We start from the raw sequence: 27338 nt of genomic DNA on the forward strand, positions 1-27338 counted from the left end.
CTCTCTCTCTCTCTCTGTCTCAATATTTATATCATTTTTCCCTCACTTCCTCCTCATCTATCAACCTGTCTCCTTCATATTGCTTATACTTACAGAATTTATTTATGTAATACATTTGGAAGTCAGTTCTACTACCAACGTACATGTCCATTCTTACCTCTACCTTTTCTTTCTTTCCACCTAAAGCCTGAAGGACTAGAGAAGGAAGCAACATTCAACTCCCTGCTCTGTCCACCAGGTAAGAGTCACTCATCATAATTAAGATAGCATTGACCAAAGTTTGTGTAACTTATATATATAATATATAATATATGTATATATAATATATATCATATATATTATATAATATATATACATGTTATATATATTATATAATATATATGATATATATTATATATTATATATTATATATTATATATGATATATATTATATATTATATATTATATAATATATATGATATATATTATATATTATATATTTTATATTTTATATAATAAATAAATAAATATTTTATATAAATAAATATTATATAATAATAAATAAATATTATATAATAAATATATTAAATAAATATATATTTTATATAAATATATATAATATTATATATAATGTATAATTATATTATATATAATATATATTATATATATGTATATGACATTATATATTATTCCTACGCTTCCCTACAAGGTAAGTAAGACCCAGAGAACCATCAACCCGTTTGAGAAGACATTAAAGAAACTCACAATAGAAGATATAACTTTATCTCGGTGAAGAATTTTCTAGTCTAAACAAAAACACTTACAGAAATTTAGTACACTAAGAAATTTATCGACACAATGTGTTCTCACCTCAAACAACATGGAGTCAACATCATACATGTGTTTCTTGACTTTCTCTGTCTACCTATGAATTTTTGTTTACTGTGTTTATTATACTGTCAAGACTTCAAATATATAAAATGTGTTCTAAAAACGTAATTGCCTGGTTATCTAGCCTTATTTCTACATTTAAGTGAATTTACCACCAAATCCTTTTATCATGGCTTGCCTTCCATTCCTGAGTTCTCTACTTTGATTTATTTCTTATGTGTCTAGAGCTGATCATCAAGCAGTTTTATTAAAATTAATTTTTATTGGGGGCACCTGGGTGGCTCGGTCAGTTAAGCGTCCGACTTTGGCTCAGGTCATGATCTCACAGTTCATGGGTTCGAGCCCCATGTTGGGCTCTGTGCCGACAGCTCAGAGCCTGGAGCCGGACTCAGATTCTGTGTCTCCCTCGCTCTCTGCCCCTCCCCCACTCACACTCTGTCTCTCTCCCCAAAATAAACAGCAAAAAAAAATTTCTTAATTAATTTTTATTGTCTGTGTAATACAAAAATACATCCTCCTTTAGAAAACACAACTTCATATTAAAGGCAATATTTTTAATACTTTAATTATCATCCATATATGTTTAAAAATAATATGCATAGATGAATTTATTTATATATGTGATTTATGTAAATGGTATTAAGTTTCATCCTGTAACTTGTATAAGTAACATTTCATGACTTCTTACTCAGCAATCTAGCTTAAAAATCTAACCATGTTAAATTATAGAACTAAGTAATCCCTTTTAGTCCCATTCCTAAAAGGTAATTCCCTTTGATGTAATTTTAGTAAAATTCCATACTATCGATGTATCACAGTTCTGATGGGTATTTTAGCTATTCCTCATTTTCTTAACTATTTGCCAGATGAATAAATATAAATAAATAAATACCTCTTTATGTATAGATGCAAGGTTTTTTTTAAATTTTTTTAATGTTTATTTATTTTTGAGAAAGAGAGAGAGAGACAAAGCATGAGCTGGGAAGGGGCAGACAGAGAGAGGGAGACACAGAATCAGAGGCAGGGTCCAGGCTCTGAGCTGTCAGCACAGAGCCTGATGCGGGCTTGAACTCATGAACTATGAGATCGTGGCCTCAGCCAAAGTCGGACACTTAACGGACTGAGCCACCCAGGTGCCCTGCAAGTATTTTTTAAGTGTTTATTTATTTTGAAAGAGACATAGAGAGCGAGCGGGTTAGGGACAGAGAGAGAGAGAGGGAGACAGAGAATTCCAGGCAGGCTCTGAGTCAGACGCTTCACCAACTGAGCCACCCAGGCGCCCCCAGATGCAACTATATTTATTTGTAAAATGTGAAATTCCTAAGTAAGAGGTGATATGTATATTCTTCAGTTTTAATAGAACTTTAAAAACCCTTTTGCTAATACCTAAATGTTAATATTCTCACCAAGTTTATATTTCCCTCCATGATCACCAGCATCTTTTACCGTGAAAGTTTTCAATTTTGGTGAAAATTTTAGATGAAAAAATATAATGTTTTATTTGACGTTTATTTATTTTTGAGACATAGAGAGACAGAGCATGCACGGGGGAGGGTCAGAGAGAGAGGTAGACACAGAATCCAAAACAGGCTCCAAGCTGTCAGCACAGAGCCCCATGCGGGGCTCGAACTCACGGACCGCGAGATCATGACCTGAGCCGAAGTCGGTCGCCCAACCGACTGAGCCACCCAGGCGCCCTGAAAAAATATAATGTTTTAATCTAAATCTCTACAATCACAAGTGACGATGAGCTCATTTTTACACATTTATGAATGCCTTCATATCTTGTGACCTTTCAGGTCGCAGTGAAATTTTTTTTTTTTTTTTCTGATTCATCTGTATCTCACTGATTCTTTATCTATTGAATAAGTTGCTTTTTTTTTTTTGGCTTGGTAATTTGTCTTTTACCTTTTTTATGGCATCTGTTTTTTTTTTTTTTTTTAAACGTTTATTTAATTATTTTGAGAGAGAGGGGAAGGGGCAGAGAGAGAGAGAGAATCCACTCAGGCTCCTCTCTGGTATCTGTTTTCTTAGAAAAGTTTCTTGGGGGGAAGGTAAGAGAGTTGTTGTTTTTTTTTTTTTTTAACATACAAATAATACAGGGCCCCTGGGTGGCTCAGGTGGTTAAGCATCCAACTCTTTTTTTTTTTTTTTTAACGTTTATTTATTTTTGAGACAGAGAGAGACAGAGCATGAACGGGGGAGGGTCAGAGAGAGGGAGACACAGAATCCAAAACAGGCTCCAGGCTCCGAGCTGTCAGCACGGAGCCCGACGCGGGGCTCGAACCCACGGACCACGAGATGGTGACCTGAGCCGAAGTCGGCTGCTCAACCGACTGAGCCACCCAGGCGCCCCACCATCCAACTCTTGATATCGGGTCAGGTCATGATCTCAGGCTTCATGAGTTCGAGCCCCATGTTGCCTGCTTAGGATTCGCTCTCTCTGTCTCTCCATGCTTGCATGCAAGTGTGCACATGCACTTTCTCTCTATCTCTCAAGAATACATAAAAAACATTAAAAAAAATTTTTAACATATAAATAATATATAATATATAATTATATTATATGTTATAATTATATATTATATAATTATATATTACATATTATATAATTATATATTATATAATTGTATATTATATATATAGTTGTGTATCTAAAATTAAAATTTAGGGGGCACCTGGGTGGCACAGTCAGTTAAGCGTCCGACTTCAGCCAGGTCACGATCTCGCGGTCCGTGAGTTCGAGCCCCGCGTCAGGCTCTGGGCTGATGGCCCAGAGCCTGGAGCCTGTTTCCGATTCTGTGTCTCCCTCTCTCTCTGCCCCTCCCGCGTGCATGCTCTGTCTCTCTCTGTCCCAAAAATAAATAAACGTTGAAAAAAAAATTTTTTTTAATTAAAATTTAGATACACAACTGTATATATAAATGTAATTAACAACATACATAATTAATGTATACAACTTGATGAGTTTGGAAATAAGTATACACCTGTAAGACTGTCACCACAATCTATACTATAAACCTATCCATCACCTCCAGAAGTTTCCTGCCACTCACTTATTAGCATATTTTTTGTGTGATAGGATCACTTAGTATGAGATCTATCCTATTAGCAAATAAGCATTTAAGTGTTTAGTATGGTATTGTTAATAGCAGGCATTGTTCTATACAATAGATCTCTACAGTGTAATCTTCCTGCATAACTGAAAATGTGTACCCTTTGACCAAAGTTTCAATGGTAATTTCATGAGGAAGGGGATGCAGCATGAAGATAAATGCTACATTTCTCTTTCATCGTCATGAAATTTACCAATCCTAAAATGGCAGTAAATGTATGCCTAGCAGCAGCAATTATTTTATATTCAGTGAGTCAGATACTGTTCACCTTCACCCCCAGTCCCATGTCTCGGGCCCCCATAAAAATATGATCTTCCTATCTGTGAAATTTGAGGGCAGTAAGGACATTGTTGTCGGAATTTGGAAATCCCAGAGATTTTTCCTTTGCTTATGTATACATTAGGGGGGGTTTTCATACAAGTGTCGAGTAAGGAGGTTAGGAATAGACGCTAAACTGATCATCTTTGTGATAACCATCTCATGCTAGCCACGGGATGGTTACGACGGAGTCACAACATCATGGGCACTTGTCAATTTGTAGCCTTGTTTGGAATGCACTTTAAATACATGGGGGAAAAGAGAAATGGGGAAGAAGAATTTCTAGAAATCTCAGAATCCCATTTGTACACATTTAAGATTATATATATATATATATATATATTTTTTTTTTTTTTTTTTTTTTTTTAAGGGAAATACTGAAAGAGGGACAACTTTTCGGAAGTTTAAGTATAAGGCATTGTCTGGCTTCTGTGTTTTGGAGCTCTGCAGGAGCATTATTTTCATTATGGCTTGTGTGTTTCTCTAGATACCGGAGTGTCTGAACAATTATCTCTGAAGCTGCCACAGAACGTGGTAGAAGAATCTGCCCGAGCCTCCATCTCGGTATTGGGTGAGCTCCGTCCCTGTGAATCATTCTACTATATGGGCAGTTTTTGCTGTATTTCTTTTCCATAAATACTCCCTCAAAATAACAACTCTAATTTCAACTTCAGTCTTCCCTCTGTCTTTGGGCTCGTTCATTGTTCCCAATCATACTCCTCCTGTCCCTGGACAACTCACCCTTGCCCCAAATCTTCATTTTTCAACCTTCCTAAAATTATTCCTTTCTTCTTAAGGATTCAGATAGATTATAATCTAGAAGACTTATGATGTCCCATCTCTCCCATTCCCTAGGAGACATCTTGGGCTCTGCCATGCAAAATATACAAAATCTCCTCCAAATGCCCTATGGCTGTGGAGAACAGAATATGGTCCTCTTTGCTCCTAACATCTATGTTCTGAATTATCTAAATAAGACACAACAGCTGACTCCAGAGGTCAAGTCCAAGGCCATTGGCTACCTCAATACCGGTGAGTGATTAAACAAGTAAGTGGAAACTTCACAGAGTCATTTTAACAATACACTGGATTTCCCAATAGGCTTGAATTACTTATCAGTTCTATGGTATGTTGGCTTCTCATAGTATCATAGTTACTTTGGTACGCATGCTGTGACCGCTAATTTTACGGTAACTATCCAGGGTCCAACTTCCCATTAATGTTTAGAACTCAGACCCTTCTAACATATGACAGCAAAATTTAAGAAATATCACCAAAGGGACGCCAGATGGTCAGAATCTCGCAGTTCGTGGGTTCAAGCCCCACATCAGGCTCTCTGCTGTCAGTGCAGAGCCCGCCTGGGATCCTCTGTCCCTCTCTCTCTCTCTGCCCCTCTCCCACTTGTGTGCTCTCTCTCTCAAAAATAAATAAATGCTTTTTTAAAATTTTTTTTTAAAAGAAAGAACTATCAGCAGAGACCGAGGCATTTTGGTAATTTTTCTGGCCAAAACACATGCCGTCTGTCATACTGTTTCATTAACCTTCTATTCCAGGTTACCAGAGACAGCTGACCTATAAGCACCATGATGGCTCCTATAGCACCTTTGGGGAGAAATATGGCAGGAATGAGGGCAATACCTGGTAAGGAATAGACAGTTTTTGAGCTCCTATTTCCATACCAGCTCTCTTACATGTATTATCACAAGTATATTCACAGTAACCTTATCACATATGTATTATTAAACCTGTAGTTGGTTATGCTCAGTACCTATACCAAGACCAGCGAGGTAACCACCAGAAAGGTTGACATTCAAATACATGGATATTAGATCTGTCCCCAAAATTCATCCTGTTAATAACACCAAGCATATTCTTTCTAAAATAGCTATTCGGGGGGGGGGGGGGGGGGGGGCGCTTGTGTGGCTCAGTCGGTTAAACGCCCGACTCTTGATTTCGGCTCAGGTCATGATCTCATGGTTTGTGAATCTGAGCCCCGAATCAGGCTCTGCACTGACAGCTCAGAGCCAGCTTGGGATTCTGTCTCCGTGCCTCTCTCTCTGTCCCTCCCTGACTCGTGCGTGCTCTCTCTCTCTCTCTCTCAAAATAAATAAATAAACTTCTAAAAAATAAAGTAAAATTTTAAAATAATAATAATAAAATAAAATAGATGTCTTTGGGGGGCACCTGGCTGGCTGAATCAGTAGAGCATGCAATAGTTGACTTCACGTTGTTAAGTTCAGCCCCATGTTGGGTGTAGAGATTACTTAAAATTAAAATCGGTTAAAAATAGTAATGAAATTGGGGTGCCTGGGTGTATGTCAGTTAAGCATCCGACTTCTGGTCAGTCATGATCTCACAGTCCATGAGCTCAAGCCCCATGTCAGGCTCTGTGCTGACAGCTGGGAGCCTGGAGCCTGCTTCGGATTCTGTGTCTCCGTCTCTCTCTCTCTCTCTGCCCCTCCCCCGCTCACGCTCTGTCTCTCTCTCCTTCAAAAAATTCAATAAACATTTAAAATTTAAAAAAAATAACAATAATAATATGATAGCTATTTTTAAATGGCTATTTTTTTCTAAAATCGTTCCCATAACCATGAGTTTTTAAATAATATGGCCAGTGAACGTATCACATAACTTTTAGATAAACCACGTTAACTTCCACTTGTGGTGGGTTTTTAGATCATACTCATCTTGACTGAGAATAAATTCACTCATAGGAAGAAAGAAATGAGGGGGACCCAGTGACACGAAACATTGTTTTAAAATCCCTAAGGCAACGCAAAGCAGTTAGAAGTTACCACAATTTTCCATAGAAGATTCTGCCATCTACAGAAGGAAGTCTCTAAAGAGAAGAAAGATGGAAAACCTTACTCAAATAAGTAAAGATAAGTAACATTAGAAGAACATTAGAACGTTATTCGCTGTAGCAAAGAGAAAATGAGTCAGCAACGAAATTACCAGATTTAGCAGATTAATCAAGCAGTCTAAAGGAGATGGGAGTTCTAAATACACGTGAATACCGGTCAGGTGACTCACATCAATGTAAATGGTGTCCGATGAAGCCTGTCACCGTGACACAGTTAGAAAACTATTGTCACAACAAAAACATCACCATCGCTTCCCTCCTGCTCAGGCTTACCGCCTTTGTACTGAAGACTTTTGCCCAGGCTCGAGCCTACATCTTCATTGATGAAGCACACATCACCCAAGCCCTCACCTGGCTCTCCCAAAAGCAGAAGGACAATGGCTGTTTCAGGAGCTCTGGGTCTCTGCTCAACAATGCCATTAAGGTGAGGTGTTCGTGGAGTTAGCTTTTATCTGTCCATTCTGATGTCTACAAGGATAATATGGGAATTCCTTAAGAAAGACAAATAATAGATAGATAGATAGATTGATTGATTGATTGATAGATAGATTGATAGATAGATCCCGGATAGTGCCAAGAAAGAGGGGATGGAACGTACGTTGCTTGTGCTAATTTGCCCCCGGGGGATGCAGACGAGTAAGGATACATTCCATGACACCCAGGAGCTGATTAAGAGCATTCTCAGAAGTTCAATTAATCAAATCTCTCTCTCTACCCCCCCACACTTACAGGGTGGAGTGGAAGACGAAGTGACCCTTTCTGCCTACATCACCATTGCCCTTCTGGAGATTCCTCTCCCCGCCACTGTAGGTACCACCTCATTCCCCTGCTGAGGCATAGTTTGGACACAATGAAACTGCTGCCCTGCTGTCAGAAATATCACCTTACTAAAAGCCAGGTGTCAGCTTTCCTTCTATGCCATGCCAATGCTTCTCGGATCAATAGGAAATGTGGTCCATCCGTTAAGAAAGATATACACTATCCCAGGGATGCCCCCTAAGCTATTTCTCCCCTAAGACCTCCCACTCGTGCCATACGTACATAGAAAATGAGTTCTAAAAATATGGTCTGTGCTCCTGCCTTACGAATGTAATAATAACATAAAAAATACTATTCTCTCTCTCCATAAAAATGACAACAGATGGGGGCGCCTGGGTGGCTCAGTAGGTTAAGCGCCTCACTCTTGATTTCAGCTCAGGTCATGATCTCGTGGTTCACGACATCAAGCCCCAAGTCGGGCTCTGCACCGACAGCATGGAGCCTGCTTGGGATTCTCTGTGTCTCCCTCTCTCTCTGCCCCTCTCTCACCCTCCCGAGTGCTCTCAAAATAAATAAACGTTAAAAAAAAAAAAAAGAAAGAAAGAAGGAAAAGAACGAGAACAGACGGACACATGCATTTGGAAAATGATCCGCGTTTACCTGGGAAAGGCAGTGTCCCTGTTCACATAGCTTGGTTCCCTCCTTGTTTTCCCCCCTCAGCACACTGTTGTGCGCAATGCCCTGTTCTGCTTGGAGTCAGCCTGGAATTCAGCAAAGGAAGGACCCCATGAAAAGCACGTCTACACCAAGGCACTGTTGGCCTATGCTTTTGCCCTGGTAGGTAACCAGGACAGGAGCAAGGAGATACTCCACTTACTTAATGAGGAAGCTGTGAAGGAAGGTGAGCAAACATCTTGCCTTCTCTGTATCAAGAACCGTACCTCAAACCCCACCCCCAACTCCTGTGATCACTTTCCCCTCTCTTCTTTTGTCTCTATCACCATAAAATCTGGAACTTCTTAAGCAAGTCACACACCAAAAGATAAGAGGCAGGTGCACTGTAGTCGTGAGAGGCTCAGCCTCTGGAGACTGGCTCCAGAACAGTTTAACAGTGTGACCTTGGGCAAGTCGCTTAACTCGTCTATGTTTCAGTTCCTTCATCAGTAAGATGGGGGTAATAATAGTATTTACTCTGCCCCCTCCCCCGCTCAGGTCGAAAAAATAGAAAATAAAATGCAAATGGTAATATTTTATCCAATAAAATATATTCTACCTTTCTGCCTTAACGGTGCCGTTACGTGTTTATTCTTAAAATGTATCAGGAAGGTTTCAGATATACAAAAAGGCATAAAGGATAATCAGCAAACCACTTTATACTTCCCTCCCAGCTTAAGAAATACAAAATTACCAATGCAGGAAAAATTGTGTGCCCCTCTCACCCCCAAAGGTGACCATTACCCTGAATTTGTCATTACCATTTCTATGGATAGCTTTATTTTTACTCCACCTATATTCCTAAACAATATTCAGAATTTTGATGTGTTCTTCATCCTTAAACCAACAGTATCACACTTTTGAGTATTTTTGCATCTTGTTTTCTTGTCTGTTTGTCTGCCTTTTGTTTTTTAAGTTCCACATTGTGCTAACAGGAGTCCCCTACTGAGGACCTATAGCTCTAATTCATTATTTTCGCTGCCGCATAATATAGTGCAAAATATAGGTAACTCATAACTTATATTAAAGAGTCTCTCGTCATAGGTGTTGTTTCTTATTTGTTGCTATTGCAAACCATGCTGCAGTGAATACTCACCTATGTGTCTGTCTCCTTGTGCGTGGGTGTGAGTTCCTGTAGGTTCTACTTCCAGAAGTGAATTGCTGATTCGTAGGCGAAACACATCTTCCCCTTTGCTGGATGTTCCCAAATTGCGATTTACTCCGCAGCGTAATTTACTTCCCACAGCAGTTTAAATCGGTTCCCATTAGGTCACACCCTGGTCAGCCTTTGGTTACCTTAAGGATTACTGTTATTTTGTACTGTTATTAGGGTACTGTTTGCACCCTAATGAGTGCGAACTCCATTATCTCATGTCATCTGCGATCCTCACAAGAAATCTCAATAGGAAAATTTATAGAATTTTCCTATCCAGCCCAGATAAGGCCTGGATAACATCAGAAACAAGCAACCCCCACAGTCAGGGAGCGAACTTGCTCTGCAATTTCTCCCCAACGACCCAACCATAGCCACCGTTTGACAACTTCGTTGGCTGTGGGCTTACGACTCAGCAACATTTTCCGCCTTAGGCTGGCTGAAACAAACCACGTTCAGGTTTACGCAGAAGGAAAAGCATCTAGATAAGGTCCAAGGGAATATAATTGGAAGGCACCCTTCACTTAAGCTCTGGCTTAAATTAGATATGAATATGTGGTTACTCACAAATCTCTTTTTCTCATCTCCAGACAATTCCGTCCACTGGGAGCGACCTCAGAAACCCAAGGCACCAGTGGGGCATCTTTATCAGCCCCAGGCTCCCTCAGCTGAGGTGGAGATGACGTCCTACGTGCTCCTCGCTCACCTCACGGCCCAGCCCAGCCCGACCTCCGAGGACCTGACTTTGGACACGGGCATTGTGAGCTGGATCCTAAAGCAACAGAATGCCCACGGGGGCTTCTCATCCACCCAGGTCTGTGTCTGCCAGAAACTTTTGCTTCGCCTTCAGGGAACAAAAGTTCTGAACAAGATATAAACACATGCAAGAGGGAAAAATGAGGATGCGGATAACTCGAAATGAGGAAAATATGATGAGTATTCAGGGAGAGCGAGAAATAAAGAAAACTCAAAGTCAAAGTGTTATCATCACAGTCCCCTCCTGCCAATAAAAACTCTACCTCCCTAAAGAAGTGAGACCCTATGTGCAATGGCCACAGCAGAATGGCTTTTAAAAACCTACCTTCAGGAATCTTCTGGAAGTTCTAAGAGTCCCTTTCAAACAACAGTTGGAAACAGTTTCAAACAGTTCTCAGGAGCGCCACTCAAAACCCAAAAAAGCTCTCCTTGCAAATCTCTGCATTCAAAGGTCCCCTTTAACTGGCTTATTTTGAAGCTGACACATTTTATGCTTCCACTATTCACCCTTTGCTATACAAATATTTGTTCACCAGCAGCATGAAGAACTTGCTTTATTATTGCCAACATCGTAAGACTATCTAAAAAAAATCCGTCAATAGGTACACAGCAGGAAGTGTTATTTTCAGAGAATTTAGGCTTATTTTTCCATATGAATGGGGAAAACACGGAATACTTTTATGACAACAGTTACTCTTTCTTAAATCTATTGTTTAAAGAATGTCATTCAGGTTCAATGCTGAGAAGATTTGAGAATTGAGAAGATGGCATGCAAGGGTGGGAGGAATCCAGACTTGTGGTAAAAAAAAAAAAAAAAGGGAGAGCCAAAAAATGCCAATAAATCAAGAAGATAATTATAATTAAGCATGCCCCTGATCATGGCTGCAAAGGACCTTGGGTTTTCTCAGGGCACCGAACTCAGCAACAGAGCAGAGTTTAATTTGGGGTGAGAGGCAGACTGATCTTTGGTTGAGTGATGGCAGACATAACCACAATTATCAAGTAAGACATCTTAGACAAATAGCTAATGCCAATGAATGATTCCCATTCACATATACTTTCCACAGCCCATATCCCACAAACATTCATCCATAGGAAAAGATCAGTTTTCTGAGAAATAAAAGAAGCCTCTAAAGCATACAGTCCGAGGCAGATATGTGGATGTTATGCTTCTGTTATCTATCTAAGGATTCTAATCAATCTGGAAATTAGAACTCCGTTATTTAAGTAGCGAGGGAAGCAGGAAGGAGGACATCAAGGCCCATCTCGTCGACATGCCTTTGGGCCCTCAAAAGGTTACTGAGCCTACACAGGTTCTCTCACTCGTCTTTTCTAGGACACAGTGGTGGCTCTCCATGCCTTGTCCAAGTATGGGGAAGCCACTTTCACCGGAACTGGGAAGCCTGCACAGGTGACCATCCAATACTCAGGGACGGTTTTCGAAAAATTCCAAGTGGACAGCAACAACCGCCTGTTACTGCAGCGGACTTCATTGCCAAAGGTGCCGGGAGAATACACCATGACGGTGACCGGAGAAGGATGTGTCTACCTCCAGGTGAGACTCTTGGGGCACATGGGGTCAGAGGGCCCACCGGAACAGTCCTCACTAAAAAATTCCTAACTCAGTGGGGCGCCTGGGTGGCTCAGTGGGGTTGAGCTTCCGACTTCGGCTCAGGTCATGATCTCACGGTCTACGAGTTCGAGCCTCGAGTCGGGCTCTGTGCTGACGGCTCGGAGCCCGGAGCCTGCTTCAGATTCTGTGAAATTTTTTTTTGTAAATTCCTAACTCAGCAAATGATAGGGCAACCCAGAGAACGAGTTGAGGAAGCTTGGAGGAGTTCTGGTGACCAGAGGGAACACAGATTTTTGTCTTTGATGTTCCACAGACATCCTTGAAATACAATATTGTGCCAGAAAAGGAAGAGTCCCCGTTTGCTTTGGATGTACAGACTGTGCCCCAAACCTGTGATGGACCCAAAGCCCACACCAGCTTCCAGATCTCACTGAATGTCAGGTAAGACCTGTGACTGGATCGTCTAATTCTGGGTATAAGAACCAGTCTGCTAGGGGCGCCTGGGTGGCTCGGTCGGTTAGGCGGCCGACTTCGGCTCAGGTCATGATCTCGCGGTCCGTGAGTTCGAGCCCCGCGTCGGGCTCTGTGCTGACCGCTCAGAGCCTGGACCCTGTTTCGGATTCTGTGTCTCCCTCTCTCTGACCCTCCCCCGTTCATCCTCTGTCTCTCTCGGTCTGAAAATAAATAAACGTTAAAAAAAAAAGAACCAGTCTTCTTACCGGAACTCCCATTAAGCTGAGTGGCGTGGCAATAAATGTTTGCACTACATTTGTTGTAAAAAGCAACGCGTCCTCATGCCGATACAGAATCGCTTCATGATGGGGTATATGCGTTGTGCCTCCCCTGCCTCCAGGATCTGTGATTGTGAAACCTCATAATTGAAAAGTTAGTTCCCCTCAATAAGCACTAAAACAAGAGAACATTCACCCTTGCCTCTGACCCGAATTCCTGATTTAATTCTAAATGTAAGTGAATTCATCCTATTGTAATGAAATTCCGTATTGTTCTTGCTCTCTCTGATTGCCAAAATGTCTGAATAGAAGGACGTAGTGCGTCTGTAGTTAGAATTCCTACCGACAATAAGGAAACCTCAGATTACACACAAAATAATCGATTTGCATACATGCACAGCAACATTCAAATAGCTCCAGGGCTTACCAAAAAAACGTTTCTGCCCACAGGAATGTTGTACCCTGGCTGGGGACACCGTTCAGGACAAAAGTTAAAAGTATACGTAACAAATAACGCGCAGAGATTAGCGGTCGCAGGCCCAGCTATGCGTCACTCACAGAGCTCCCTTAAACTGCAGAACCTCGAGTCCACACACGTAAAATCCTGATTCATCAGATCTAGGGTAAAGCCCGGTCTCTGTGGCTTTAACAAGCTCCCTATCACTTGGGTGGGATATTTAGGAAGGCTTTCATGTACTATTGAGGGCTGTGATGGCTTACTGCGGACATGGGAGAAAAGGATATTTAATAACACGGAAAGCCCTAATTTCCTTTCTCCCCCAAATCTTCAGTTACACCGGGAGCCGTCCCACCACCAACATGGTGATTACTGATGTGAAGATGCTATCTGGCTTCATTCCCCTGAAACCAACAGTGAAAATGGTAGGTCTATCTTACGTCCAGGAGGCTCTAGTTCATTTGATGTTTTATGTATCTCCAGGCTAAGAAAATCTTAAAATATTTTAAATCAACTTCTACCAAAGGCTAGTACTTTCTCCAAATCAGAAATACAATTTAGCCTGCTTGTATATGGGTTTTTTGACGTGTGGTGTTTTTTTTTTTTTTTTCTTTTTTCCTCATGGAACTCTGTTTTCATGCATCTCAAAATTCTGTGAACAGGTTTTTGATCACGTCGTTCCCATTCAAAAGTATTTATTTTAAAAAGCTAATAACTTAAAACACCCACACACACAAACGAATGGTCCACAAAACATTCTCCCTTCCTTCTGAAGGTTTTACGAGGCATTATTACCATTAACCAGTCTTACTTTCAAACTCAAATGGCCAACGGAGACAAACAGTGCTGAGACCATCCTTCCACCACTGATTAAGACTAGGGTGGCAGGTATTAGGGATAATATTCATTTAGTCCCCTGAGCCTTCCGGGCAGACATGGTGACCTTGCCAGATGCAGCAGACTTTTCATCCGCTGCTTTGATGACCCCCGGAGGGACTGTGTGTCTCATTTCGCAAACAGCTCTCTTCTAGAAGCCACAACGTACTAGAAGAATATCAGCAGATTCCTGAAGCTTAGACTCTTAAGATAAAGCTTATGCACCAGTGGAAAAAATCTATGAAAAATAACCGACGGGCACAAACTAGAAGTATTACAGAAGTTCAGAGGAAAATGAGATTGCTATAAATTAGAGCAGGCAAAAAATTTAAAAAAAAAAAAAACAGTTGAAAAAGGAAACCTCCTTCATGAAGGAATAGAATGTAACTTGAACATTGAAATACGGAAAATTCTCAAGTTTAGGACATTTATTTCACATTTCTGCAGATATATCAACTTTACACATAGGCATGTGCCATACTAATATTAAATGCTGCCTCCCAAGTATCTTTCATTTTTACTTTAAAAACATTATCATTGGGGCGCCTGGGTGGCTCAGTCGGTTAAGCATCCGACTTCAGCTCAGGTCACGATCTCGTGGTCCGTGAGTTCGAGCCCCGCGTCAGGCTCTGGGCTGATGGCTCAGAGCCTGGAGCCTGCTTCCGATTCTGTGTCTCCCTCTCTCTCTGCCCCTCCCCCGTTCATGCTCTGTCTCTCTCTGTCCCCAAAATAAATAAACGTTAAAAAAATTAAAAAAAAAAAAAAAAAAACGTTCTCATCTTTACTTACAAAAATCATTCGAAGCAGCTTTACCCTCAGGCTTAATTTGGTAATCCAAATTCTCCTTTTCTCTGGTTTCCCCAGAGGTTTCATCTGTTTATTAACATTTGTGATGTATTAATTTTCTCCAGCTTGAAAGATCTAACCGCGTGAGCCGAACAGAAGTCAGCAACAACCATGTTTTGATTTATCTGGATAAGGTGAGAGCCCTGCCACTCTAGTTGTGAAAACAATATAGATAATACTTCTTCTAAAATTTTTTTTAATGTTTATTTATTTTTGAAGGAGAGAGAGACAGAGTGTGAGTGGGGGAGGGGCAGAGAGAGAGGGAGATACAGAATCCGAAGCAGGCTCCGGGCTCTGAGCTGTCAGCACAGAGCCCGACGCGGGGCTCGAACTCCAGACCGCGAGATCATGACCTGAGCCAAAGTCGGACACTCGACTGACTGAGCCACCCAGGCGCCCCATATGGTCATTCATTTAAAGCGAATAACTGAGCCGAAGTCGGACGCTTAACTGACTGAGCCACCCAGGCACCCCGATAATCCTCCTTCTAAGGGAGTTATAATAATCCCATTCTAAAGGAAGTGAACGAAGACATTTTGGAGACATCACCTCATAGCAAAACTTTGAGCATTCTAGGGGTGCCTGGGTGGGCTAAGTGTCCAGCTCTTGATTTTGAGTCAGGTCATGATCTCACAGTCCATGAGTTCGAGCGCCGTGTCAAGTTCTGTGCTGAGCAGAGGGATTCACTCTCTCCCTCTCTCTCTGCCCCTCCCCTGCTTGTGCTGTCTCTCTCAAAATAAATAAACATTTTTTTTAAATGAGCATTCTAATACTAATTCCAGTAAACATTCTCCTCTCTTTTATTCACATTTCATGTGAGACAATGGGAAGAAATGGCTTATTATAATATTGGGATATGAATATTTCTAGGCCTCATAAGCAAGAAATTCTCTATACAATGTGTTTTTTATGTCCATAATCTATTTTGAAAATATTGAATAATGTAAGGAAGAAACCCAGTGGTAAACCCAATGGTTTCTTCTTTACATAATTATATCAACATCAATTCTTATGTTGATGCTGCTATATCAATTATATATTATATCTCAAATATATCAATTATATAATGGACACCTCAATTACTATATCAACAGCACATCAACAATATAAAAGGAGAAAATACTGTCCATCTCAGCAAGGATGTACCAAAAAATGATAAGATCAGTCCACCCATAAACTAATCTCACTTTATAGTTGTGTAATCTAACATAATTTATGCATTCATATATTAGTGGATGTTATAGTTTATAAGTTTTATGAAATTTTAACAAGGCTGTAATGATCAATTTTTTATATTCCTTTTTGAGTTGACACAGTATTTCTACAAGATAGGGAAGTAAAATTATACCAAATCTCTGGATATGTAAAAATGGACATGGCCATTCAATCAATAAAATCATATATCATTCACCCCTTATAAACAGAGCCCATGGACTAGCATTTATTTATAGGACTATATGAATTGATCGGATTATTTAAGGCAAATTTTGGAATTTTTCATTCACTCTTGGAACTTTCTGCAATTTAAGGACGCTGTTAGTTGATAAAAAAAAAAAAAAAAAAAAAAGGTTCTTTTCCCCCAAGAAAGTAGATGAATAAACTCCTTCGAAGAAGACTAAGAAAACTTTTAATTCCCTTTTGCTTTCTAGGTGACCAATGAGACACTGAGCTTGTCCTTCATGGTTCTGCAAGATATCCCAGTGAGAGATCTGAAGCCAGCCATAGTGAAAGTCTACGATTACTATGAGACAGGTAAGTGTGAACAACTTCCACATAGAAATTAAATTTTTTTTTTTTAATTTTTAGAGAAAGCAAGAAAACTAGGGAGAGGGGCAAAGGGAGAGAAAGGGGGAGAATTCCAAGCAGACTCCACGCTCAGTGCAGAGCCCGAGGCGGGGCTCGATCCCACGACCGTGAGGTCGTGACCTGAGCCAATATCAAGAGTTGGTCACTCAACTGACTGAGCCACCCATGCGCCCCTCGAAATTAAATTTTCTGATCACAGAAATTTCAATTTGAGAACTGTATTGGGGCCCCTTATTACACTAACTCTTCTTATTTACTTCATTTTGTCTCCCTCAAGTCTGATTCTTCTCTGTCTTCTATACGTACGTTGTAGAAACTCCTAGTTGTATAAATATGTCAATTACTAATACAAACCACCTGTAGGACATTTAGCTCCCTTTTCTTCAGATAAGTCAACGATAAGACACCGTGAGATTTAAAGAAGTATAACATGTGAACTGTCCTTCAGAAGCGTAGGGTAAAGAGAAACACAACACACTGTATTTGAAGAGTTGGCAACAGAAGACCGCAAGCAACGCATCAAATGGATGATGCGGAAGTTTCTGACCCAAGTCTTCCCATAAGGAAAGATTTTTTAAGGGACCTGTCTCCCCCAGGTGTTTGCTATCCCTCTCACTTCACCTAATGGTTTTTGTTTTCATTCAGATGAGTTTGCAATTGCTGAGTACAGTGCCCCTTGCAGCAAAGGTAAGCAACAACGCACACACTTTCCAAATGCAGTCACACCCCCTTTGGCTTGTCCCTCCCATAACATGAAATTCTGGCTAAATGGTTTTCATAGATACCCTCTTGCTCATAGTTCAACTTATTACTGAAAACTTCATTTGTTGGGAAAAGGTCACTGATGGCCAACCTTTAAAGAGTCCATAGGGTTACTTTTTGAATAATTATAAGTAATAAATCTCACCTCCCACTATATTAATCAGGTTTCCTTAGGCACCGTGCTACCCAGATCTAAAGGACAGAATATTCATTGCTCAGGAGACCCATGTCCCTCTTGATTTTCTCTTCTTTCCACTCTCACAGATCACGGAAATGCTTGAAGACCACTTCAATGAAAACTGCTTTGCTGGAATATCTGTTCCACAGACTCAGGTCTCTGCGGAAGAAAAGAATTTTTGTATGTCTGAAGATTTGAGGAATAAACCTTTTTTTCTGGCCAATCTTTATCACTGGTTCCTCATTCATTCAATAGACATTTATAACCTTTCCATATAATTCCCAGTAGGATCTTAAGCTTAAACATTGATAGCAATCAAGGGTTGAGGGACTTCAGAAAATTAAAAATGTTACCGGGATATTGGTCTGAGTAGGTTTCACTTGGGGCTTCAGGAGAAGGATTATGTACTAGGAGAGTGGGAAGGGTGTTTGGTTACAGGAATACCCTAAGAAAAAGCCAGAGTGCATTTTAGGAGAGTAAGACTGTCTCGACTAGAAAAGACTTCCCACATTAAAGGGAAATAATGAAATACAATGTTGGATAAGTTACACTGGGAGGCAGTATAACTAGTTAGAACTTCACCTGAACTGGGATTACATGGCCTCAGAACCAAATCTGCCATTGATTGATACAAGTGATCGGTTTCCATAAAGGATGTCAGATTGAAAAATGTTGAAAGGGTGACACATCAGAAACGAGTCCTTCTAAAATAAAAAATCTATAGAACTCAGCAGCCCAAATAGGAGTGTTATATTGGAGCATTTTTTTCCCCCAGAACTTTGAGCCAGGATCAAAGCATAGGTGTAAACTCAAGAAGCAATTCAGAGGCAGAAATCAGCATCCCCACAATATCCAATCTCTACATTTTCTTTGTGGGAAGTATTGAAATCATTTATTGTGTGGCTAGAGGAGCAGAAACTTCAAGAGTTTGTGGAGATCTCTGGAATAATCCTAGGAGTCTTGACAGAAGCTTGGATGGTATCGGCTAAGAGCTTTAAAGGACTTTGAAGTTCAAGCATTCTGAGCTCTAACTCTGGACTGGGCCAAAGTAAAAGATAAAAGCTATCACTGAACTCCATACATTCCAGCCTCCCCCTCTCGACCCTACATGAATTCCAAACCACTTGCAAAGCTGCAATATCACTGCAGAGGCCCCTCACCAAAAACCTCACAGGGCTGAGGAAGCACAAAATGTATTCAGCACAAATTCGATACCCAGGACCAAGCTAAAATCCTTCCAAAAACACAGGGAAGAAATGATTATCCTAACGGAGAAGTGGTCAGGGTTTCCCTCTTTGGAGACTCACCTCCCTTCCATATTTTATATAATTTTCAGCGTGGAGTGGTGGGAAAAGCATGTGTTTCCAAAGATGTGGAAAGCGGGATGGTCTCAACATCCAACTCTGGCATTTAGCACCTATGTAATCTTACCCAGCACTTACTGCCTCTCACAACTCAGTTTTCTGATCTGTATAAAAGGAGAATATTATCAGCCTCCACAAGCGTGTGTGAGGATGAAAAGCCAAAGGTCCTCCACATAACGGACCTCACTGGGCACAGCAGTGCCGACCGGAACCAGCAGTCACTTCCGGTTCATCTGCGAAACGGGCCTAGAAACAGCGACTACCTCACGAGACAGCTGCGAGCAGTGTGCTTAATCTCGTTCTCGACACACAAAAACGTTCAAAACCTAAATGGTAGCTCTTTATTGAAACGATCTTTTAAAGCCTGTCAATAATCCCATGACTTCTTCAAGGGAAATCTATGCAAAACTGGAGACGCTCAAGGTCGTTTCTGAGTAAGGGTAACAATACACCCGGAGAGCAGTTAACCACAAGAAAGCAAAGCCGAGAGGTGCCTGGGTAGCAGCTCAGTCAGTTATGCGACCAACTCTTGATTTCGGATCAGGTCATGATCTCATGGCCGTGAGATGGAGCCCCATGTTAAGCTCCGCACTGAGTGTGGAGGCTGCTTAAGATTCTCTCTCTCCCTCTCCCTCTGCCCTGCCCCTCCTCTACTCACGCCCTCCCTCAAAAAAAAAAAAAGCAAATCTGAAATTACTTGCTTTAAAAATTACAATTAGGAATCCAATCGTTTTCTCCAGTTTCCTGAGTAGCGTTGACAGAAAGCTGAGACTTTAAAAATATATTGGAAAATGCAGGTAATTGGGTTAATGCCCTTACATTTGTTCTGCCAACAGGGCAGGGGGAGGAGGGCAATAGGTCTGAGGCTTGGGGGCTGTGGGCCAACCCCTCCCAGGATCCCCTGGGCCTCGCGCTGTAGGACTCTGACTCCCAGCCAGCACTGAGCAGCCGATGGTTCGGGATCCAAAATGATCCCGTTCCAAACTCTAATTGTGCAGGTTCCCTCCTGTAAAAGGTTCACAGCCTCCCTTCCATCCTCATGGCCTTCACCCTCGCCCAGGCTGCCTTCACCTCCCACCTTAAGAGCTGCTGTGCCCTCTAGAGCATTCGTGTCTCCAAACCACTCACCAAATTGCAGCCAAAGTCTTCTTCGGAAAATTCACATATTTTTAAGTGTATTTATGTATTTTGAGAGAGAGAGAGAGAGAGAGCCCAAGCAGGGGAGAGGCAGAGAGAGGGAGAGAGAATCCCAAACAGGCTCCACCCTGACAGCACAGGGCTCGAGGTGGGGCTCGAATTCACGAATGGTGAGATCATGACCTGAGCTGAAACCAAGAGTCAGACGCTCACCCAACTGAGCCACCCAGGCGCCCAGAAAATTCACATTTGGTTGTAACTCTTCTTTGTCTAAAGCCCTTTGGCGGCTTCCCATTACATTAGTCCAATGGTTCTTTCTGGCTTGTCAGGTCCCGCACGTTCCCCCTACCTTTTCAGGTTCCTCCGTCCCATCAGCTCCTGAGATGTACAGGACACTGTGCTAGGTACTCAGGGTGCACAGGGGAAGAAATCGGAGGAAGTCCTGCTACAGCCCGGCAGGAGAGACAGATGTCTACCTGGTGACGTAATTACCTAATTAAAATGTAACAGGGGGCACCTGGGTGGCCCAGTCGGTTGAGCAGCTGACTTCAGCTCAGGTCACGATCTCACGGTTCACGAGTTGGAACCCCACATTGGGCTCTGTGCTGATAGTGCTCTTGTGTTCTCTCTCTCAAAAATAACTAAGCACTAAAAAATTAAACCTCAAAACAAATCAATAAAATGGCAGTGAATGACACCCAAGGAAGCCAGGGTGCTGGAGACTTCCTGGGGAGGACGAGCCAGGTGGCTCACAGAGACTTTAACTCTCCACTCCTCCCCCAAATACCTCAGCACTGAGTACGATATGTACGTGCATCCATGCAATGGCCAAGGAAAAGCGATGCTGTTTCTTTAAGAATTTAAAACTATGGTTAAAAATGAAAATATATTTTTTAAATGACAAAGCAATTTATAGGCAGATTCACCGAAACCCCTATCGAGGTTTCAATCGTGTTTTGTGCAAAAATGGAAAACCCATCCTAAAATTCATATGGGATTTCAAGGGACTCTAAAGTCAAAACACTCTTTAAAAAGAACATATTTAGGAGTGCCTGGGTGGCTCAGTTGGTTAAGCGTCCGACTTCAGCTCAGGTCATGATCTCACGGTTTGTGGGTTCGAGCCCTGCGTGGGGCTCTGTGCTGACAGCTCACCATGCTTTCTCCAGATATGGAGCAACCACTTTTGTCAGACTGAGAAAGCTGCTTTGGTGACTATTCAGTCTTCAAAAACATTTTCCACAAAATTCTAATTGGAGAATACCAACCTCTTGTTACTACCTCAAGTCTCATTACCAGACATTCCTCGGGGCAGGGGGGGTGGGGGGGCGGGGCGGTGCAAAATAAACCTGTCACAGGAAGGATGTGTGTATATTCAGGTAAGATTCTCATGGAAAGTTGGAGAGGTTCGATTGTAATCCTTCCTCCTGAAAATGGAAACTCTATTTATTCCTACATGGGCAATAAAAGGGCACATCGGGAGAAATTGAATTGTGACCCATTGAATGGTCCTCTGGATGGGAAACGCTTTCTATTCATAATGTTCCACAGATAGCTCTGAAATACAAGGTTTTCTTGGAGAGCAAGGAATCTGCAGTCAGTCTACAAGTACAGGCAATACCCCAAACTTGTGAGGGACCTAAAACCCACATAAGTTTCCAAATCTCACTGAAGTCAGGTAAAAATATCTGTCTGTATTATCTATCCCTGAAAATATTCGCACCTAGAACTCTCGAGTACATAGATTCAGGAAGACCTAAAGTAATCCTTGTCATTAAGTTTTTGCCTCGTCAATGAAAAAAAAAAACAACTGTCTTCACCAATGTGGACAATGAAGAATTGGTACAGTTATGGGCCCAATTTGTCTACCTCTAGGATTCTTTTATTACCCACAACGATTGCTGAAGAATAAACAAGTCCTTTCAATAATACTTTCAAAAGTACTTCAATGTGAACTCATTCTTCCTTACCTCCAAAGGAAATCTTCTTTTCAAATTCCAGTTTTCTAGGGGCACCTGGGAGGCTTAGTTGGGCATCCAATTCTTGATATGGGCTCAATTCATGATCCCAGGTTTGTGAGATCAAGCCCCACATTGGGCTCTGTGCTTAGCATGGAGCCTGTTTGAGATTCTCTGTCTCTCCCTCCACCCCTTTCCCTTGCTCACGTGTGTGCAATCTCTCTCTCTCTCTCTCAAATAATAAAATAAAATTCTAGTTTTCTAGAGAAAAATAATTCACAATTCACTAGCATTCTTCAAAAGCCTTACTTGGAACAGAAAAGGTGACTCTGGCTACAATTACAAAATCTAATGGGTCTTGGGGCACCTGGCTGGCTCAGTCCAGGGGAGCGTGTGACTCTTGATCTCAGGGATGTGATTTCAAGCCCCATACTGGGTGGAAAGATTACCTAAAAGTAAAATCCGGAGGCACCTGGGTGGCTCAGTCGGTTAAGCGGCCGACTTCGGCTCAGGTAGTGATCTCGCGGTCCGTGAGTTCAAGCCCCAAGTCGGGCTCTGTGCTGACAGCTCAGAGCCTGGAGCCTGTTTCAGATTCTGTGTCTCCCTGTCTCTCTGACCCTCCCCCGTTCATGCTCTGTCTCTCTATGTCTCAAAACTAAACGTTAAAAAAATTTTTTTAAAGAAAATCCAATGGCTCCCAGACGAAAAGAAAAAAATAATATTCACAATTTGGCCCATCGTCAAAAGACAAATAAGCTAAATGTATTTTATAAAAGTGAGTTACATTAATTAAGCAAAAATACATTCACGAAGCTCTGGGGAATATAAAAAGATAGGTATCTTACCTAAAGGAATCTATAGTCTAGTTGTGAAGGTCATTTGCACATAAGAAAAAGATATTCATTAACCTAAAATGTGTACGTTTCAAGGCATTAGTAGATACCAGAGATTCTAAAATCTAGTTATCCTCTTTTGTAAAATTTATTTAAAAATTGATATTTCCAGGTTCCCCCCTCAGAGATTTAATTCGGTATTTCTGGAGCTGTGCCCAGGCATCTATATTTTCATGAGTTCTGCAGCTGATTCTGTTATATAGTCAGTTTTCAGAACCACTCATGCCATCTCTAAAAATACATTGACTATATATTTCTAAGGATGGAAATGTCACTGAGGACAAGGCAGCAGTTAGGAAAGCTACGTAGAGAAAGCTACTTAAAAAAGCTACTTGACAAAAGGCTTGTGGTGGACCTTGAAGGAGAGCAGGATTCAACACATCGGGAGGCCTGGTTCTTCTCTTTCTTGGGTCTACAGCTAGACAGGAAGCCACGCGGCCTCCAACAAGGCGATCGCCGATGTAAAATGGTGTGTGATTTCATTCCCCTGAAACCAACAGTGAACATGGTAAATGGATGGTAGGTGTTTGAATTTCCTGTCTCCCTAGCATAAGGCTACGCCAACAACATTCTCACCATGTCAACGTGCACCAGGGCAACATTGGGCCTAATCTAAGGAAACTGAATCTATCTGGGACCAAGTGTATCGTTAGCGTTGTGTTAGGTTCCAATACAAGAATTGTAAGAAAGATGTTGGGATCAATTGAGCCTACATTCTAATTAAGAATACCAAAAGAAAAAAAAATTTTTAAAAAAACAATAACTGAAGCTATCGAGTAACATTTAAGGGCAAGATATAATTAAGCACCAAAATTGTTGGTATAGTTTTTAAATACCGCGAGAATTCAGAGAAAGCTGAGATCAATGTTAGACTAGAGAAAGATACCTTCATAGATAATCTCAAATGAATCGCTATCCAACTTGAGGATACTTCTCCCTTTATCCTTTGGTTAAAGGATACCTTTATTTATTTTTTTTTTTATTTTTTTTTTTAACGTTTATTTATTTTTGAGACAGAGAGAGACAGAGAATGAACAGGGGAGGGGCAGAGAGAGAGGGAGACACAGAATCCAAAACAGGCTCCAGGCTCTGAGCGGTCAGCACAGAGCCGGACGCGGGGCTCGAACTCACAGACCGTGAGATCATGACCTGAGCCGAAGTCAGACGCTTAACCGACCAAGCCACCCAGGCACCCCTAAAGGATACCTTTAAACAAAAGCCAGGGATACCTATTTCTTAGTCATAGGAATATTTACCTTTGTGTCTAAGTACTGGCATTCACAATTTCCTGTATATGTTGCCATTCTACTGGACAAATATCTTCACACTCTTTATTTAAAGACATTTAATCTCAGCTTTTTTAATACAGACTTCAGTCCCACGGTCTACGTGTCTCTTAGCACTGAAGGGCTTCAGTTAACATTGGGGATTTCTCTCATTTTCCTCATCTTGAACGATCTAGCCACATTGGCAGGAGAAAGCGAGGAACAGCAATGTGTTGATTTATGTGGAACAGGTAAGGGCCCTGCAGCCTTGCTTAACACATCCAAGTGGAAAGTCCTTTCCGGTGGGTCTCTTCACCTGGGAAGTACATGATATGGGAAGAGCAATCAGAAGGAAAGCCTTTTGAGAAAGCACGTCTTCTCTGTTCCATAAGATAATGTTGTGAATTCTCTTTCCCCACTGCAGGCTTCCCTGGAACTTGGGAGTGTCAGGAGCAAGGGGGCTTGGGAAGGCCAGTGGGCATGGATTTGTTCATACTAGTATGGCACTATGAGCATTTCCATTTACTTCAGGGAAACACTCTTTTCCGCAAACAGGCCTGATCATTTAGAAGCCCTGTCGAAAGTTACGACGAAGGATAGGAAGTGTTGGGGCACCTGGGTGGCCCAGTCGGTTAAGCGTCTGAGTTCGGCATTAATGATCTCATGGTTCATGAGTTCGAGCCCCACATCGGGTTCTCTGCTGTCAGAGCAAAGCTCACTTCGGATCTTCAGTATCTGTCTCTCTCTGCTCCTCCCCCACTCATGCTGGCTCACACTCTCTCTCGGTCTCTCTTGCAAAAATAAACATTAAAAAAAAGGATAGGAAGCGTTCCCAAGAGTTGATCAGTGATATCAATCTCATTTAACATGCACGGATACAAAAAATTAGACAGATGATAGATACATGGTTAGTTGATTGGTTGATTGATAGATAAATGGTAGATAAAGATGATCAGTCTAGATGTATTAATCATAGTCCATTTTATAAAGTAATGTTATTGATTTCATTAGCAACACAAGAACACCACTCTGATTTCGTACATGTATGTTTACGCTTTGAAAAATGTTTTTCAGATATTTGAAAACATTAACGTGGGGGCCCCTGGGTGGCTCATTCGGTTAAACGTCTGACTTCGGCTCAGGTCATGATCTCACAGTCGTGAGTTCAAGACCCATATCACACTCCTCACCGACAGTGCAGAACCTGCTTGGATTCGCTCTCTCCCTCTCCTTCTCTCTCTCAAAATAAATAAATAAACTTTAGAAAAAGAAAATATTAATATGGATAGAGTCTGCCAGTAAAAAGAATTTATCTCTCCCTATGAGCAGAGCCATGTATTAGACATTACGAGGAAGTAGTAATTGTTTTAACGGGTTAAAAAAAAACTGGTACACTTTTTATTCAACAAAAACCCCATTCTCTAGGTGCTCAGGTTCCTACTGGAAAATCCGTATCACCATTCATGCACGTGAGCTGTTAGAAAGGACAATTGGCTTGAGATCGAATGCTATCAGCCAACTAAGAATTCTTCCTTGGGGCGCCTGGGTGGCTCAGTCGGTTAAGCGTCCGACTTCAGCTCAGATCACGATCTCATGGTTTGTGAGTTAGAGCCCCACGTCGGGCTTTGTGATGACAGCTCAGAGCCTGGAGCCTGCTTCGGATTCTGTGTCTTCCTCTCTCTCTGCCCCTCCTCTGCCTGCGCTCTGTCTGTCCGTCCATCTCTATGTCAAAAATAAACAAACATTAGAAAAAAAAATTTTTAATAAAAAAAATCCTTTGTTCCTCAAAGGATGAATACTGAATCACACTAAAGAAAGAGAAATGAGGCCTCTCCGGTTCTGGATTATTCTTGCTTTCCTTTTGCAGGTTACCAATCAGACCCTGAGCTTTTCCTTCATACTTCAACAAGCCATCCCCGTAAGAGACCTGAAACCTGCTGTCGTGAAAGTCTACGATTATGACGAGACAGGTGAGTAAAGAGGACTAAGAACCCTAAATAAATGCAATCCATAATAAAGAAATTAGATTGTGATGGACAATGGTACGTAGGTCCTGTTTTCAACTTATTCTGTCACCCATAACTTATTCCTGCCACCTCGCCTTACAAAACCACTACAAATACAACCCACAACATAAGCCTATCCATCATGCAAAATTTTGCAAGGTACTAAGAGTTTTACAATGAAGGGTTTACAGGCGAAGAGACATATAAATCTCCTTCACATGATAACATAACAATGCAAAGCCATAAATAAAAGCCTAGAGACTTACACAAGTAATTATAGTAGGAAATCGGAGATGGGGAGAGAACTATAGCCTGAGTGGTCACGGAAAAGCAAACAAAGAAAGTAAAATTTGAGTTGAAAAATGAAGTGTGTGGATCATGCTGATTAGCGGAGAACTTCCTGAGTATTTCAGACCAGGAGGAAAGTATAAGAAAATACCATGAAGGAAAAAAGAAGCCAATATCGAAAGAAAACCCAAAGCATGCATACCTACAACTACCCCCCCCCCCGTACTTTTCTTGAATCACTCTAGTAGAAACAGGCTTTTATTTTTTTCCCCCAGAAAATGCGATTACGTCCCTGTTATCAAGAATGGAAATTCCTGGACCATTTTTGTCTATTGCCCCCAATAGCTATTTCCACAATGATGCAGTTCCCGATTCAGTCAAGCCTGCAGTCCTAACACCTTCAAAACCTCCCCATGACACCCTATCCCACTGAAGCTTCCTTTCTCATGCCTTTCTCCTGTTGTGTCTTTCAGATGAGGCAGTTTTTGTTGAATACAGTGTCCCCTGCAACACAGGGAAGCAGTTCACATTCCATGTATCCAGGCTTCATTTTGCTCTCAAAGCCAGTCCTCCTTAAATACAAAAAACATTTTTTTTTTTTTTTGGCTGATCTCAGATTCTTCAAACTAAATGATAACACAGAAATATACAC

The 27338-nt window shown here is 41.3% G+C and overlaps 2 protein-coding genes across 2 annotated transcripts in view; one reads left to right on the forward strand and one right to left on the reverse strand.

The window, feature by feature from the left end:
* LOC112867883 (alpha-2-macroglobulin-like) overlaps positions 1 to 18001 on the forward strand; it is a 46834-nt gene extending 28833 nt beyond the window's left edge. Inside the window, exons 22-36 of the mRNA XM_086714125.1 lie at positions 187 to 238; positions 4792 to 4875; positions 5160 to 5336; positions 5858 to 5945; positions 7435 to 7591; positions 7899 to 7973; positions 8647 to 8827; positions 10384 to 10607; positions 11886 to 12104; positions 12436 to 12563; positions 13645 to 13735; positions 15098 to 15166; positions 16682 to 16784; positions 17484 to 17525; positions 17865 to 18001. Of these exons, the coding sequence (XP_086570251.1) occupies positions 187 to 238; positions 4792 to 4875; positions 5160 to 5336; positions 5858 to 5945; positions 7435 to 7591; positions 7899 to 7973; positions 8647 to 8827; positions 10384 to 10607; positions 11886 to 12104; positions 12436 to 12563; positions 13645 to 13735; positions 15098 to 15166; positions 16682 to 16784; positions 17484 to 17525; positions 17865 to 17881 (1707 nt within the window). The 3' untranslated portion in view covers positions 17882 to 18001. The remainder of the gene's footprint in view (positions 1 to 186; positions 239 to 4791; positions 4876 to 5159; positions 5337 to 5857; positions 5946 to 7434; positions 7592 to 7898; positions 7974 to 8646; positions 8828 to 10383; positions 10608 to 11885; positions 12105 to 12435; positions 12564 to 13644; positions 13736 to 15097; positions 15167 to 16681; positions 16785 to 17483; positions 17526 to 17864) is intronic.
* A 6438-nt stretch (positions 18002 to 24439) lies between these two features.
* KLRG1 (killer cell lectin like receptor G1) overlaps positions 24440 to 27338 on the reverse strand; it is a 46607-nt gene continuing 43708 nt past the window's right edge. The window contains exon 6 of the mRNA XM_086714136.1: positions 24440 to 26114. Coding sequence (XP_086570262.1) covers positions 25976 to 26114 — 139 coding nt within the window. The 3' untranslated portion in view covers positions 24440 to 25975. The remainder of the gene's footprint in view (positions 26115 to 27338) is intronic.

Source organism: Puma concolor, chromosome B4 (genome assembly GCF_028749965.1).
Source record: "Puma concolor isolate L17-30 chromosome B4, mPumCon1.1.hap2, whole genome shotgun sequence".
NCBI classification, from domain to species: domain Eukaryota; kingdom Metazoa; phylum Chordata; class Mammalia; order Carnivora; family Felidae; genus Puma; species Puma concolor.